We start from the raw sequence: 17375 nt of genomic DNA, 5'->3' as shown, positions 1-17375 counted from the left end.
ACAAACAAGAGAAATTTCACATGTTTTGTCTGTGTATTTATATCTGTTTGGTTGCTGACTGTTCCCAATATTTTTGTTTCAGTAAAATGTCGACACGCAGAAAGAGCGAGCCATTGTCCGCCAAGGAGAGACTGGAAGCGCTTGCTGAGGTTGGGGATGCGTTTGTTGAGACGTAGGTAAGTACATTCTCGTTGTACATGCATGTGAAATTATTTTAACTCCAGTTAGTTGATGCCCATTTCTCTACATTTCATGACATCTCCGTATAGAGAGCTAAAGGCCAAGCTACCAGCCAAGCTACAGCGACAACTCAGAAGCCTGTGTTTCTCTCCCTGAAGATTTGAATAGGCAGATGCTCGAAGAGCTTCTTCAGGACACTGCGTATGATTGTGTAGAGCAGCCAACAGAGTCTCACACTTGGAGTCAAAGGCAGAAAGATGTCCAACTAGGCTGGCAACAGGCAAGAGACCACAATGTGGACAACGTGTTGTCAGCGGAGAACATCGTGGAGAGGACGTGTCAACACTGTCACTTGAGAGAAGCTGTCATCCGTTGTGGGGAATGTATGCCTTCAGAGTCGTTTTGTGCAGAGTGTGATCGTTTGGTACATGAACGTCACACTCTGCACAATAGGCAAACCACCATGTGTGGTTATTATAAATACATTCCCCCAACAGAGTCGGTGAATCTCAGTGATGGGAAATACATCATCTGTGAACAAGGTCCCTTTTTCAATTAACAGACAACATTGGCTCATTATAACCTGTTATCCCAGTACCTTCACACAACCCAAACATTTCATCCTGATTGTCCTTTGCCCTTTCAGATTGTTTGCTGCCAACAGCATATCCTGGAAAGATATGCACCTGTGACACGTTTGATGTTTCAGTCTCAGCTGGTAGAGCCATCATACTGGTTTCCATAAATGGTAGGAATTTAAGTCTTCATCTATGTAGATGCACACACCGTATGTGTTTAATAGACATTACTTAAGTTCCTTGCTATGTCTCATTTACTCTCAGGCCGCTATGATCTTCGCCTCCCAGTGCTGTCGTGCAAACAGTGCTCTAAGCAGTGGTCTCCGGAGGTCAGGGACTTTGTCAGAAGTGGCTACTGGCCTGGAACCATGCAAGCCCAGACACTGTTCCACCAGGATGTCTTCCACTCCTTTGAGGCAATGAAGACATCAGCTCCAGCGTTGTCTAGACAAGCCTTCACAGCCATGTTGGACCAGAGGACAAAGCAGTTTGGAAGAGTGAGTAATTAGTTTGATCATGTCGTTAAGCCAGTGTATTTAATTGTATTTATGTACCAGTTATATTATTTATTATATATTTTCAGACTGGCAAAGTGAACGCAGGTTATTTTCAGACGAGCTTTCTGCAGTATATGTACTGCAAGTCTATTGAGAACCAGCTCCACGGAGATGAACGCTTTGTCTGTCCTGCTTGTACCCCGGACATGGTGGCTGTTGAATGTGACTTTGTGACCTGGTTTTGAAAACGTGTGTATGTAGGAGTGAAGAGCCAGGGTTCTTTGATGGCTTGTTCTTGGCAAAAGACTCTGAGGTGTCAACTTTTGTTGAGGAGGTCAGAGGAGTTGTACCAAGTGTAAGTTTTAAACAAGTGAAACATGGCTCAGCCAAAAAAAAGTCTTGACTGTATGTTTCAGTATTGAGCCCTGCTATCTAATAAACTATTAATACTGTATATTCTAACTAGTGTGCTTTGGTAGACTGCGGGAAAAGCGACGTGTGGGAATTCGCACTGGAGAGCTGCTAGGGAGACAGGTTGGACGAAGAAGGCATTGAAGTTGCTGTTTGTAGGCACGGATTCCTTCATAGAGGTTAGTATTAGTATTGATGTAGTCTTGATAAATTGAACATACAAAAATATATCATGATTATCTAAATTCTAAAGCACAATAATATGCTCCTAATCACCCCCCCCCCTCCCAAGGTCTGAATATGTACAGAGGAGAAATCTTTGCCTACCCGATGTTTCTCCAGCAAGAGTACAAGAGTGCCACATTCTTGGCCATGGATGTGACCTGCAGATATGTACCTTACCTGGCGAAGGTGTCGGAGAACCTGGCCCATCTTCAACCCCTTCTGAGCATGAAACCTTGCTTGTCTGTCATGCATGCTAAAGCACACACTACAAAATGCGAGGTGATGCGTCATACTGCTTGATGATGTAAATTAGATTGTCACAATGCATGGCAATGTTAGCCACAGAACAATGGCCTGGACTGACCCAAACTATAACCCTAGTGACCTCAGTCACTCACGCATCAATATTGACCATGCGTCTGGCCACACTGTTCATACTTCCTATAGATCCAGTTGAATGCGAGGAACCTGGAGGGAGTTGGGACCACTCGGTGAAGAGGTTGAGCAGGTCAACAGTTTCCTGTCCAGATGTGCCCTGACCACCAAGTATATGATGAAGTCAGGTTTGTAAGCTTATTTAACCCCCTGCTACTTTTAGCCTGCAAAGGTACACTAAACATTTTCAACAATCTTATTTGGATTTGTGTTACAGTAAGAACTGACATGCTTACGGTCCATGCCATGGGGTGGAATCTCCGTAAAGCCATTGGCCTACACTCCGCTTTGTCTTCCAGATACAAAAAGGTATGTTATTTTCTTAAAAAAACGTAATGTGTAACTCTGATCATGATTCAACTTCAAAGGCTATTTCATGAACACATTTGTAAATTACAGTGTTCTGTATTGCAATTTTGCAGACTGTCGAGAAGACTTTGGAGGTAACGGAGGGACTCGGGAAGCTGCAGGAACAGTTTAAGTGCACAGATGACATGCTGCAACAGTGGGTCATTGATGTGAAGCAGTGGGCCAGTACCGGTAAGAACAATGTCCTCACATGGACAACACGCATCAATGTGTGTGGGGAAGAATCAATCTGACGGCTGACAATGAGTACATTTTTAGAACTTGTGTGAACACTTTTATTTTATTTTATTAGGAAGTGCAGCAGCCAGTTCTGTGGCATCAGAGATGCATTGTTTGCAGCTCTCCATAGAATCGCACGCATCAATGTGTGTGGGGAAGAATCAATCTGACGGCTGACAATGAGTACATTTTTAGAACTTGTGTGAACACTTTTATTTTATTTTATTAGGAAGTGCAGCAGCCAGTTCTGTGGCATCAGAGATGCATTGTTTGCAGCTCTCCATAGAATCGCTTTTTGTGAGCATCTGTCAGAAGAAACACTACCTCTACAGACAGAATGGTATGTATTGTGAAATTATTTTGCTGGCTCTTGCAGTATGTCAGTTTTGTTCGTTACACAGCAATTAAATTGCAAACCAATTAATCAAGAGGGCAAAACTTACATTGCCTGTAAAACTATAACTATACATAATATATTTCATTCATTCACTGGACAGAGCCCAAATCACAGCTTTTTGTAATACTATTTTGCAGATCGCAACAAAAGGCGTCAGAAAATTACCCAGAAGATTGGCCAGGAGAAGAAACGCTTGTTGGATGATGTCCAGAGGTATGTAATGGATATTTTCGAATCCTAAATCGATTGCCAAATATATTGGTGTATTTCTCTGCCTTCCATTCAATAGTCCAGTCTGAAATGGCACATTGGTGAGAGAGCTTGCTGACTAGACCACAGTGGTCAGCTGACCATACTCCTCCATGCTTACTATCACTCTGTCAGCGAAGTGTATTTGTCTCATCTTTAGAATATATACTATTAGTTTAGTTTATTTGAACATCTTCACAGAACAGATTCAAGTGCACGGTTTACATCAGCAGAGAAGGAAAAAATAATGAAGACCCGTGAAGGTGATCAAAAGGCATGGGCTGAAGCTTAAAAGCTTATAAGTGCCCATCCTACTCAGCACAGCATTAGAAATACTCAGCATAATTATCAGTTTAACAATACATTAATCAGAGACAAAAAAGAGAAAAACAAATAACAACCGTACCCAACCCACACTTGTGTCACTGTAGAGATCCACCAGGATCCATAGTGATTATGACTGCTTTAGTTAGATATTAGTATTGTTTAACACACACACACACACACACACACACACACACACACACACACACACACACACACACACACACACACCTATGATAAACTGTATTTAGCCAGGGTAATACGCTTGAGCAATGTTTTGAATTGTGATATATTACTGCTGTGTTTGACATCCTCTGTCAAGCCATTCCAAATCTTCTCCCCACAGACAGAGATACACATACTTTTTCGAGTGGTATTTGTACTGGGTTGTTGGAAGTTTAAGTCCCATCTCAACTGGTAGTAGTGCAAACACAGATGGGAACCGTCCTGTCACAGACGGGAAGTAAGTACAACTCCATCTGTCTTTTTATGAAATTGTCCAAGTGAGAGACATGTTGGTATTTGGTTACCGTTCATTTTAACATGTGTGGTTTGAATTTAATTCTATTAATGTTCTTGTGTATATAATATATATTCTAGCTTTTCCAAATGTATTGACCGAGGAGGGTTCGAGGGGCCTAATCTGTCTGCTCAAGAGAAGATTGGAGGACCTTAAACTCAAGCAGCAGACTGCAGGGAAGAACAAGGAGGCAGAGATGGAGGAGGAAAGAGAGTGGAAACCAGAAAGCTCGGACGACGATGACGACGACGAGGACACCGAGATATGAGACTACATATTGCCTAGGATGTATGTACTCTACAAGGTTGACCAGTGGATTATTTTATTTGCTTTTTTTCTCCTTTTGGAGTGGATTATTTTATTTGCTTTTTTCACGTTATTGTTTGACTGGGGGCACCCCTAACGTGCGCACGGCTCAGGAACGTCCTGCGCTGAACGGACTGAAGCTCTTTCTGTACATCTTTCTGCACTGAAAGTGTACTGACAATATGGCACTGCAACTTGCACTCAAGAAACTCACGATAAGTGAGTAAGTGACTGATGGCACCGCACTCATACACACAAACACGGTGTACACTACACACAAGCGCAATGACATGAAGCGGTGTTTGAAGGTTTGTAACTGTCATTTTACTTTTTGGCTGTCTCATTTTTAAAATGGTACTTATATAGCGCCTTTATCCAAGGTGCTTTACATAGATTGTGCATTACATTCACACACACATTTATACACCGATGCTGGAGGAAACCATGCAAGGTACCAACCTGCACATCAGGAGCAATTAGGGGTTCAGTGACACTAACTCTGGGGGATCCAAGGGGGCAGGCAGGCTTTCCAACGTTGAAGCTCTCCTCCCTAGTGGTAGGAGGAGGGACTACAGGCGAACCCGTGGATTCATGACCGGGAAACCCCGTGCAGCTGGGCTTTAACATTGAGCGCTCGGTTGCACTTCCGCATTTGACCACCAAAATGTGGTGGTCAAATGCGGAAGTAGACGTTCTCAGACGGTACTTCCGGCAGTCTTCCGGGTGCTTCAAAACGCCACTGAGCAACTTCCACTGACATGAATAGCTGGGGGGGCGGAGCTTCGCGCCAGTTCAGTCTCTATTATATATATACTCTATGGGGGGAGCCCACAGGGTTTGAACTGGCAACCTTGAAGTTTCCATCCAGCCACTCTACCCCTGAGCCACCGCCGCTGCCCATTTTAACCCATTAAGACCTAACTCAATTCTACAAATGTCTTCTAAATCATGACCGTTTTCTGAAAAGTCAGTGGTGCATGTGCTCAAACCTTTTCATGTCAAAGACCCCAAAAAATATATGTAATTGGCCGCCGACCCCCATCTGAAAATATGTTGTTCCAGGAACCCCCCCCCCCCAGAAGATTTTCAGTTCAAAACGTTTGAATATACCCCCTTTTCCTCATAGATGCAGATGGATCTCCGATCAACACATGTCAGTTCAGTTGTCATTTATGCTTGTAGGCTGTTTTTGGCGATTTGCTGCAGTGTTGGGTCAGACGTGCTCCCGTTGCATTCGTTCAGCATAATGTCAATTTGTTGTTTTGGTACTCGGGTCAGAGTATAAGGGCTGGTTCAGAGTACCGAGTACTTAATGGTAGCCGGTATCAGAACAACTCTAGTTAAAGGAGGGGTTAATGGCCCGTACTAGCAGAGTAAGATTACATACAATTAGGGATGCTCCGATCAGGTTTTTTGGGACCGATCACCGATTGTTTTTCTCATGATTGGCCGATACTGATCTTGTGAAATGTTGCAAATTTTAATATTTCCAAAATTATTACCGGTATGGTGTCAAAACTGTTCCTGTGTGTGGGGGGAGGAGGGGGAGAATGTTTAGGCCTGTCACAAAAATGCAAAATTATATTATGCTCTATCTGAACGTCATTTATACCACTTAAATAGTGTAAAAGATCAGTTTCTCCACATAAGGTTAATTGCAGATCACAGACAGGGTAAATGCAGATTACCGATCAGAGTGAATATCGGTCGATATGGCCGATACTCTAGCTGTTTCCACCAGCTTCTCCATCTCCTCTGCTGTGGCATCAGGCTGCGGCCCATCCAGAGAGCACTGGATAAGCTCCCTGATCTCGGCCGTCTCTGTTGGTGTGGGGTTCAGCGCATAGAACCGATCTGCTATGTCCATGTTGTGTGCCATCAGATCGGTTACCTTCTTCCGCGTATCCCCCGACAGTGTTTGATGCGCCTAATTCATTTAGCACATACAAAACACCAAATAAATTAAAATAAATCAAAATTGGTGCACACAGTCAATATATTCAGCAAACAAATTGATGATCTAATGTTGGCCAATGCTGCTTACATAAAATGAGATGGCAGTCCTGATTAGCATGAAGAAGGGTCCATCGCACCCTCTTTTTCCTCCTGTGAAGAACACGAAGCTGTTCTTCCTCCCGGTGTACTTCTCCTTTAATAAATACATTTGTTTTTATTAATTGCTGGGTTGGACAAATTTTAAGTAACAATAAGGTAGTAAGGTAATTAACCTACCCAGTAGTGCGTCTAAAAATTAAAGTTTTTTAGACGTTGATTAGCGGTTGTTAAATGTGTGTGCGCACACACACACACACACACACACACACACACACACACTTTAAACAACCACTAATCAATGTCTAATCTAAGTATCGACGTAAAAAAAAACAACTAAATCTTTTGCCGTTTATCGCATTTTTAGACGGCCCTTTAGACGAATATTAGACATCTATTAGACAAAAAAATACTACCCCCTTTCATGACGAGAGGCCCAGAAGGGAATTCCCCATTCATTTTTCCCATAGACGTTTTCCCATTGAAGTATTTATTTAAATACGTTTAAGCCTCAGACAAAGTGAACTATTGTTGTGACAAATCATGACAACAAACTATGTTTTGGGCCGACCAAATAATTAGTAAGAAGAAAAACAAAACAAAGTGTTCCCTGCCATTTTTTTTCTTCTTTCTAATTTGATCGGTCCACAACAGTGTTTATTGTCATAGATTTGTCACAACAAGAGTTGGCTTTGTCTGCGACGTGAACGTCTTTAAATAAATCATTTTTGAAAGTCTACAGGGAATATAAATGAATGGGGAATTCACTTCCAGGTCTCTCGACGGGGGCGGGACTGCGACACTATATGTCAGTTGACGTATGTGTGATGTATGCATGTTGTATACACCTGGGACACAGTCCTGCAGAGGCGCCCCATGCTGCATGGCAGGCCACCGGATGTAAGGGGGGCTCGCCCCCGCACCCAGGCCAGCTGATATGGAGAGGAAAGTTACAGTTAAACCTGGATTCAGCTGAAATGAAGACGTAAGTTAGTGAGGCAGCAGTGCTAACCACTCAGCTACCATGCCACCCTACATGAAAAGTCAAATTAGTTGTTAACATGGTCCCAGGAAGAAAGTGAATAAATCTAAACAAGCACTCACCAGTATCAGGAAGTATTTTTCCACGGTCCTGTCCCTGGTGAGTCTGGCTACCGTCACCTCCTGGTCAACCATGTCCTTTAGAACACATGGCCTGTGTCCATAGAGGGTTGACCAGTAGCCAGACAGGAGGCCGTAAAACTCATACCTCAGGCTGGTGTTTGCTGGTTTCCTCCTGAGTTTCTCTGGGTAAAAAGGGACAGGGGGTGAAAAGAGACAGAAGTGCAAACTATAAGTATTGTGTTTTTATAGGCTAAAACTCTTGGAATATTGCTATATTGTGATTGAAGGTTAATAGCTCTGGTTATGTGTGGGAATCTCATCTCTGATGAGATGAGAGGGTAAAACATACCCAGGACCAGAGGAATCTTCTTCCTGGCCTGCACCTGGAAGGTCCGCAGATGCTGCTTGATGGGGAGCACCTCGTGTTTGGCCCTCTTGGTCTCCTGCTAGTGCCGCACGACCGGCCTGCGGATGCTCTTTACGAGCATGCTGAATGTGCTGATGATGGTGAACCACTCAGCCTTGTTCAGCTTGCAGGCCGGCACCTGGGTCGCACTTGCGTGCACGAGGAACTGCTTTATACTCTGGAGGTAGTGGAGCACTGATGTAGGCTTCAGGTTTGAAGATGTCATGAGGCTCTTGTAAAAGCTGCAAAATGTTGGAGATAATGTTATGTTGATGGTGATATATGAACAGATAACACAAAAAAAGCTAACATTGCAATAGCAGCAAGCAAGTCGGCTGGCGGACTGACAGGCTGGCGAACTAAGGGGAATGGTTTGCAATCAGACTGACTGACCGGCCCTGGACTCAGCTAATATAAGGGCCAGAGCAGTCTTGATCCATGTTCCTTTCCAAAAAGTAGTCGCCTCAAACGTATCAATGTAGAGGCATTAATTTTCCCATTTACAGCTTTGGAACCGAGAGGCAAGATTAGACTGTTCGAACTGAGGACCCAGCAAAAATATACTGTGATTCTTTTAGGCAAATCCAACACTGGACGGTTACCGTACAAACATGTCTGTATCACAGATCGACCATCAGTCTCTCCAACAAAACTCACCTTTTGATCCTCTCCACATTAAACAGGAACCTCCAGTCCGAGGTCTTGCTCACACCTACAGACATATATAAAATGAATGCCTTTATGCGGCTGACTTTGGACCCAGCATTATTGTGTGCAGTTGAGCTTGGGTCCATTCCCTCATGGGCCGCTTGGTACGCCTCGATGACACACTCTGTAATGACACATGTAACACACATTGTTGAATACAATCTTTTTGTGCCTGGATAGTTCATACAGTGGATAATGCTTTGTGTGGCCCTGGCCAGCTCTGTGTGTGTGTGTGCGTGCGTGTGTGTGTGTGTGTGCACACTCACCAAAGGACGAAGGCACCGCAATAGTTCTCATGCGGTTTCCCCGGCGATTCCCCTCTGCCCAGGGTTTGATCTGCTCCAAACGTAATGAAGACACTTTCATCCTTTGTATTTTCTCCGAGCCATCAGGTGACAGTGTCACAAACTAGGTGTAAGACAAAACATACCAGCCGACATCAACCATTACATAAAATATACACAAACGAGATTAAAAGAGATCTCTACATAGTGCTTGTGCTTGATGTTGAGTGGGAAAGTGAATTGAATTAGATGATACCTTTACAGGGGTCACTTTGTCAGGAGAATCCCTCTGGATTCTGGACTCTGCTGATATAGAGAGGCAACTTACAGTTAAACCTGGACTCAGCTGAGAAATATAGTCCGCACAGATGTACATGAATAGGAGTTGCAACTGTAACTGCTGCATAGCAATTATGAGCAGTGAATGGTTCTACATGAGTCATAGTTTTTTCTATTGACCACTGTCTGAACGTGTACATTTGAGTGGTGCAACCACCAGTGTTGGGCGCGTTACTTTAAAAAAGTAATTAGTTATAGTTACTAGTTACTTCTCCAAAAAAGTAACTGAGTTAGTAACTGAATTACTCTATTGTAAAAGTAACTAGTTACTAGGAAAAGTAACTATTTGCGTAAAAAAGTTGTAATATGTCAAAGAATTTGGATTGTTTTTGGGAGCAGGTTTCACAAGCCAGGTGCATAGAGTAGAACAGCATAGACAGGTAGGCCTACTTACAACTTACACATAATAACCTTTGCCATTTGAGGGAGAAATAAACTTCAACTTCAATATATGTATTGCAAGTCCAGTTTTTAAGTCTGAATATGTTGAAATAAAAGTAAGTAACCTATTTTCCATTCAGTGACAGTTGTGCTAGTCAAAATGCTTCCTTAATTTGGTTTAAAACTTTACAGAGCAACATGTTCACATACATTTGTCAACTATAAAGAAAAACACTAGACTACACTACAGTGCTTTTAGTGTAAATTAAAGAAAAACTGTCTAAGTTACAACTTCAGACAAGACAACTGGTATTCAGGGCCGCATTTAGGGTGCGAATGGTGCCGCGCTAGGCAGCGTTTTTTTTTTTTTTTTGGAAGAAAAAAAAGAAACACTTTCCATTTCAGAGTCGGAGATAAAATAGGCAGGGGCGGTTATTAGCGCTACGCACGACGGCTAGAGGCCCCGAGAGTTCTCTCTGAAAACATGTCGTTCCGTCGAAGTTGATAAGCTACGGTCGGTTTGGGGCCGGGCAGCCCCCGAGGGGAGCCTCCGACGGCCACGCGTCGCCTCCTCCTCCAAACTGGCGTCACTTCATCCTCCCGTTAAGCGACGCCCGACCGTCCCGTCGTGGGGCCCCCTGTTCCCCCATCTGCCGTGCAGAATTAGAGCAGATCTACAAGCTCACAATGCGTCGCAGCGCGACGCGTTGTGAGTTTGTAGATCGGCCGCACCACCGCTCAACGCAGTCGAGTTATACACACAATGGAACGAAACAAAAACAAACTCTGCATCTGCCGTGCACGCTTGCGCTGCAGAATTAGAGCAGATCTGCAAGCTCACAATGCGTCGCAGTGCGACGCGTTGTGAGTTTGTAGATCGGCCGCACCACCGCGCAACGCAGTCGAATTATACACACAATGGAACCAAACAAAAACAAACTGAACACATGTAGGCTAGTTTCGTGCAGATCCGCTCACAAACAAAACGACGAGTCACTCGAGTGAAGTGAAAAGGTAGGCTATGTCATGTGACTGTCATATAGGACTGTGTGTGGACAGAAAAAAGGTTTTATTTCAAATAATTAGTCACGCATGGACCGACGACCGCTCTCTTTTTTTCTAACCGTGTCATGTTTGCAGCAAGAGGAGCAGCAGCCCCAGCCTGTAGTAGCGCACGCACACACACACACACACACACACACACACACACACACACACACACACGCACACACACACACACACACACACACTGTCAGCCAGCCCGTGGTAACAGAAAGACGCTTGACATAGTAACGGAGCACATTTCATTGTCAGTAACGGTAACTGCGTTGTAACGATGGAAATTCATTAGATTACCCGTTACTGGAAAAAATAACGACGTTAGGTAACGCCGTTTGTTTAAACGCCGTTATGCCCAACTCTGGCAACCACTCATATAGACAGCTGTGTGGCTGGGTCTGTCCCTGTGTTTGTCCGAGCACGGAAATGGTGTTATAGTGTTTGTTCACCACCAAGTGTCACTGCTGCACAGCCTAACACACAGACAGACACTCACAGGCCAGGGAGGAGGGTTAGTACAGTACAGTACAGTACAGTACAGTACAGTACAGTACAGTACAGTACAGTACAGTACAGTACAGTACAGTACAGTACAGTACAGTACCACTCTCTTCAGACGGGTCTGATTTTTGAGGGGTGCTAGCCCCTCCTATATAGGGGAGAACGGGGGAAGATGAACCACTTTTTGCTTAAGTTGTCCTGGAAGCAAGGCAAAATGAGATGGCGGTAAAATCTAATGATCTACCCATATTTCAGGATGTCTTCTATCAATTCAAATGATGAGTAAGCATCTATGACAAAGGGCCATGAAAATATGACCTTTTAAAAAAATGTAATGTAATGTAATGGTAATGTGGCTCAATTTGCCCCAGGTAAGGGGTAAGTTGATCCATGTCGAGGGGTAAGTTGAACCACATGATATTTGAATGTTAAAAGCTTAAACTTGAACAAATAATGTATTCACTTATCGATAATAATATAATAACAGTTTTCCCTTTTGCAAATAGTCTTATTTATTTGTTTATTTATTATTTAAACAATATTAAGTCAATTAAATAAAGTTTGTTATTCAGAACCTTATATTTGCAATATTGTTAATACAATATTGCAAACTTCTCTTAAATGAGTATGTACATGCAAATTAAAGGTCATTCAGTATCATTTGAGTAGCAAAGACTTAATAAAAAAATATGAATAGTGATTCCCATTGACCCATTTTTTAAAACAATGACTAATAAGTTACTTCGGACCATTTATTTGCTAAATGATTCACATGGTTCTATCCATTGGCAAATCATCAACGTGTATGATATTACATTTTAGACCTAGGTACATGTTGCTTTGTATAACAGTCATTTTACATGATGTGTCGAAATTTTACTTTGACCGACAAAAACCTGTTTTTCGTGTAAACGAATGTTTTCTACTTTCCTCACGTGCTTCCCAACTTCACAGCCAGGTGTAAATGATGGATGCTTACTAGATTTAAGGTCACATGGCAACACAGTTTTCTAGTTTTCTAGATAAAGGGGGTGGTTCAACTTACCCGCTGGCTCATCTTCCCCCGTTCTCCCCTACAGGTGTAATGTTTGTTTTTAAAACGCCATTGACAATGAAGGGAAACTTTACGTCATATTGTCCCTTATTACATTGTTGTCTCTTTATTGTTAATGGCATTTAATGTTTGTGTTTGCACTGTTTGTTTTACATCACATGACATCACCTAATCAACATGAGTTAGACTTTAATATATTAGCGCCCCTCACCACACACACACACACACACACACACACACACACACACACACACACACACACACACACACACACACACACACACACACACACACACACACACACACTGTATAGGTGATATTCACATTAAACCTGTTCTCAGAAAATAGCTGATCTGCAAGCTCACTATAGGCCAGTGGTTCCCAAACTTGTTCATGTCAAGGACCCCCAAATTGACACTAATTATCCAGCAGACCCCCATTTGAAGATGCCAGGGACCCCATAGAGTTTTATGGCTCTAGCAGTGATTCTCAACCCGTTAAATTTCAAGGACCGCCAGTGTGACTAGCATTAGTCTACGGACCCTCATTTGATGGAATTTCTGTCTCTGGGACCCCCCAATTTATATTGTAAAATCAATGTTAATTTAACTCTGAGAGTGTACAAATGGAACCAAATGGACCGGTTCCAAACTATCATTTAGCTGGGGACCCCCTCGAACTCTCTCAAGGACCCCTGGGGGTCCCCATAACCCACTTTGGGAACCACTGCTATAAGCTGTAAATCGGCTATTTTGGGAGAACAGATGGACCGGATATAACATTGTTGTGATGAAATAAATATATTGTAATTTTGTCTCATATTGGTGGCCCACCAGAATGTAATCCACGGTAGTCCAGAACCGCCCCAAATATCCCGGGCTCTGGACAGGGCACCTGCCCAGGGTCCATATATGGAGCTGGCCTGTTCTGACATCATTCTGACGTCTGCATAGACTCCATATTTGGGAATGCCTGACAAATAACTCCACATATGGGAATAAAAGGGACACAGACATAAATAATATCCGGGTGGGGCATGCATTTCCAACTTGCAGGCCAGTGCCCAACGGGCACCGCTGTAGAGGCTCCAACGGGCTCAAGGACACTTCGACACTAACTCTGAGGGAGCCCACAGGGATCGAACCGGGAACCTTCCATCCGGCCACTTTACCCCTGATACACCGCCGCCCTTACTTCAGTCACGCAAATGTTAATTGTTTTGGTCATGCCTTTTCTTTTTTTTTTCTTTTTTTTGTTACACCCAGAGCTGGAAGTCAACACCGCTCACTTCACATTATGGTGTGATTTTCTTTTCTTTTTTTTTTCTTTTTTTACTTTGTCATAAAGTAGGTGCATTATAACACGTTGAGAGCTTCTGCAGTAGATTTGATATTTGTCTATGTTTTTATTTTTATTTGTCCAACAAACTCCATGCTGTTCTTCTCCGTGGTGACAGGACAGGACAGGCGGTTTATTGCACTACCCCCCCCCCCCCCCCCCCCCCCCTGCAGCACGGACCAGATTGTTAAAATCCGCCATTGGTGACAGGAGAGATGATCAAAGGAGCAGAGTTTCTGCCATGGTCATTATTACATGGACTGAAGAATGGAAAGAGTTTCTCAGTGAAGGAGCAGCCAGTGAAAGAGTAGATGTGAACTCTGGTCTCCACATCATAAAAGGAGACCAGACCCTCCTCATAATCCACAAACACTCCCACTTTCTGGAGCTTCTCTCTTACAGGGAGGAGGACAGCAGGGTCAGCAGCACGGTACTCATTTCCATTCCTCAACACTATAGTCCAGTAACCATTGTTGGGTCTCAGTCTGTGTTCACCTTTCCTGTCGATGGACTCTCTGGCCACTCCTAGATCCCACGCAGTCTTCCCTACAACCTGAACCTCGTAGTAAAACCTTCCTGAGGAGAATCCTTGTTTTCCTAAGACATTGTTATAGATGGAGAATCTCTGTGTGTTGTCAGGGAGATTCTTCCTTACGTTTCCATGACTCACTTGTTTTCCATTCTCAGACAGGATGAGTTTGGGATGTGCTGTATCAGGGTCCAGAGTTACATCCACCTCATATTGCTGGATCCTCTTCAGCTCAGCATCACACAGCTGCTTCTTCATCTCTTGACTGAGTGTCTTCTCCAGCTGAGACACAGCTGTCCTCACTGTCCCCAGAAGTGAAGACTGATGGACATTGACCTTTGCCCAGTCCTTGGTGGGTCTCCACTCTGTGTTGATGGATTTGAAGTTCTGGTGGAGGTTGAGGTGGTCTTCAGTGTGTGAGATCTGTTTCAGCTCAGAGATTCTCTTCTCTAACTGAGTGACTTCCTGTTGCAGATCTTCAATGAAGCCTTCAGCCTGTTTCTCTGTTGTTTTCTGCTTCTCTTCAATCACACCAATGAGCTCAGCCTGGCATCTCTCAATACAGCTGATCAGAGCAGTGAAGACCTGCACACTGACGGCTATGACTGTATCTGCATCTTTCCTGCTGAGCTCTACTGAGCGTTCGACCTCCTGAATCTTCTCTTGTCTCTCCTGGACCATCTGCTGAACTTCAGCCTCAGTCTTTGCTTCGTATTCTTCTTTCATCTTGTGACTCCTGAACTGTTGAACCATCTCAGAAATAAAAGTATTGACAGATATTTTTGGTCTGTTATTGAAGGTTTCTTGACACAGTGGACACTTGCACACATCCTTAGCGTCCCAGTAACGTGTGATACAAGCTTTGCAGTAGTTGTGTCCACATGGAGTGCTGACCGGATCAGTGAACACCTCCATACAGATGGAACACAGGAAGTGATCTTCAGACAGGAGACCGCTGGCAGACGCCATTTCTGCTCGTCACTGAGAAGATAGACGTGACTTCAACAACGCTCACAGAGGAACTCTGAATAGCAGGGATGTCTGCTTGATGGCATTCACTGAAACTTGGCTTACTGACTCTGACTCTGACACGTCATTTGACATCAGCGGCTTCGGATCGCCTATACGGCTGGACCGGGACAGTGAGGTAACACACAAAACACAGGGAGGAGGGGTGTGCCTATACATTAATCGGAGATGGTGTAATAACTTCACCGTGCGTGAACGGTTATGCACGCCCGATATAGAGCTCCTGTCCGTGTCGGTGCGGCCCTTTTATCTCCCAAGGGAATTTCCCCAAGTGTTTATCACCGTTGTTTATATTCATCCAAAAGCCAACGCGGACATCGCAGCGAACACCATCTTCAGAGTGACACAGTCATTGCAATCTATCTCCCCTGACGCGCCCAACATAATTCTGGGAGACTTTAATCATTGCAACTTGAAGAAAACTCTAAACAGCTTTTATCAATATGTCAACTGTCACACACGGCGCAACAAGACTCTGGATCTATGCTATGGCTCAATTAAAGGAGCATACAAATCGGAGGCGGGCCCTGCTCTCGGATCTTCTGATCATAACATTGTACACCTTCTACCCGTTTACAAGACTGTGCTAAGGAGGGAGAAGGTGCGGAAAAGACAGGTGAAGATCTGGAATGAGGATTCCTCTCTTGCCCTGCAGGGGTGCTTTGACTGCACAGATTGGTCTGTGTTTACAGAATCATCTGATAATATTGATGAAATCACAGACGCTGTGTGCAGCTATATATCATTCTGTGAAGACAACGTTATTCCCACTAAGACTGTTAAGGTTTTTCCTAATAGCAAACCCTGGGCATCATCAGCCCTTAAAAGCTTAATCCACAACAGGAAAAATGCCTTCAATGAGGGTGATCTACCCAAGGTTAGGGAACTAAATAGAGAGATAAAGTCTGAAATAAAAAAAGGTAAACTCAGGTACAAAAACAAAATCGAAGCTGAGCTGAGCAGTAACAACCTCAGGGAAGCATGGAACGGCATGAAATCTATGACAGGGGCAGATGATAAAGGCCATAAGCTCATCTCCATGCCTGGGTTTGACTCAGATGTACAGCTGGCCAATGAGCTAAATAAGTTTTACCTAAGATTTGAGAATCAGGACTTTGCTAATAAAATTAATGAATTAAAAAACGAGACTAGAGCCCCTCCAGCCCTAGTAATTGACAAAAAAAGTGTGGAAAAACACCTCAGACACACTAAGTCAAAAAGTCCAGGGCCGGACAATATATGTGGCAAGGTTCTCTCAACGTGTGCTGAACAGCTCTGCAGCATTTTTCATTTTATTTTTAACTTATCTCTTCAACAACAGCGGGTCCCTAAGTTATGGAAACAGTCCACAATTGTCCCAGTTGCCAAAATTAGAACCCCAAAGTCATTAAATGACTTCAGGCCTGTTGCCTTGACTTCATTAGTAATGAAATGTTTGGAAAAGCTAGTCAAAGATAGCATCCTAAAGCAGGTGGAGAAATCTCTAGATCCCCTGCAGTTTGCATACAGGTCTGGAAGAGGTGTAGATGATGCCACTATCACCCTACTGCATTTCTTGTACCGCCACCTTGAGGGGAAAAAAACACAGGCCAGACTGTTGTTTGTCGATTTTTCCTCTGCCTTTAACACGATCCAGCCACATCTTCTAGCCCAGAAGCTAATCAGTTATTTTAAACTGGATCTTAACCTTGTTGGCTGGATCATAGACTTCTTAACTGTTAGGTCTCAGTGCGTGAGGGTAAATGAGGTCCTGTCTTCTCTGTTGCTCTCCTCCACTGGTTCTCCCCAAGGCTGTTGTCTCTCCTCACTACTGTATATTCTGTATACCAACGACTGTTGTAGCAATCACCCTAACAGGTATATTGTCAAATTTGCTGATGA

The 17375-nt window shown here is 43.6% G+C and overlaps 1 protein-coding gene and 1 long non-coding RNA gene across 2 annotated transcripts; one reads left to right on the top strand and one right to left on the bottom strand.

Annotated features, from left to right (window-relative positions):
* Positions 1–402: 402 nt before the first annotated feature.
* Positions 403–1193, top strand: LOC306930240. Its single transcript, XR_013790869.1, has 3 exons — positions 403–722; positions 827–928; positions 1023–1193. It is a non-coding gene; the product is annotated as an uncharacterized lncRNA (long non-coding RNA).
* Positions 1194–14123: 12930 nt separating this feature from the next.
* Positions 14124–15218, bottom strand: LOC306930078 (erythroid membrane-associated protein-like; the record flags this gene model as incomplete). The annotated part of the gene is made up of 1 exon (XM_079510821.1): positions 14124–15218. One exon carries the CDS (start codon positions 15216–15218, stop codon positions 14124–14126), a length of 1095 nt encoding a protein of 364 aa, XP_079366947.1.
* Positions 15219–17375: the final 2157 nt, after the last annotated feature.

Source organism: Electrona antarctica (assembly GCF_951216825.1).
Source record: "Electrona antarctica genome assembly, chromosome: 9".
Taxonomy (NCBI): Eukaryota; Metazoa; Chordata; class Actinopteri; order Myctophiformes; family Myctophidae; genus Electrona; species Electrona antarctica.
The sequence above is the reverse complement of the archived record's forward strand: the minus strand, read 5'-3'. Positions and strand labels throughout refer to the sequence as shown.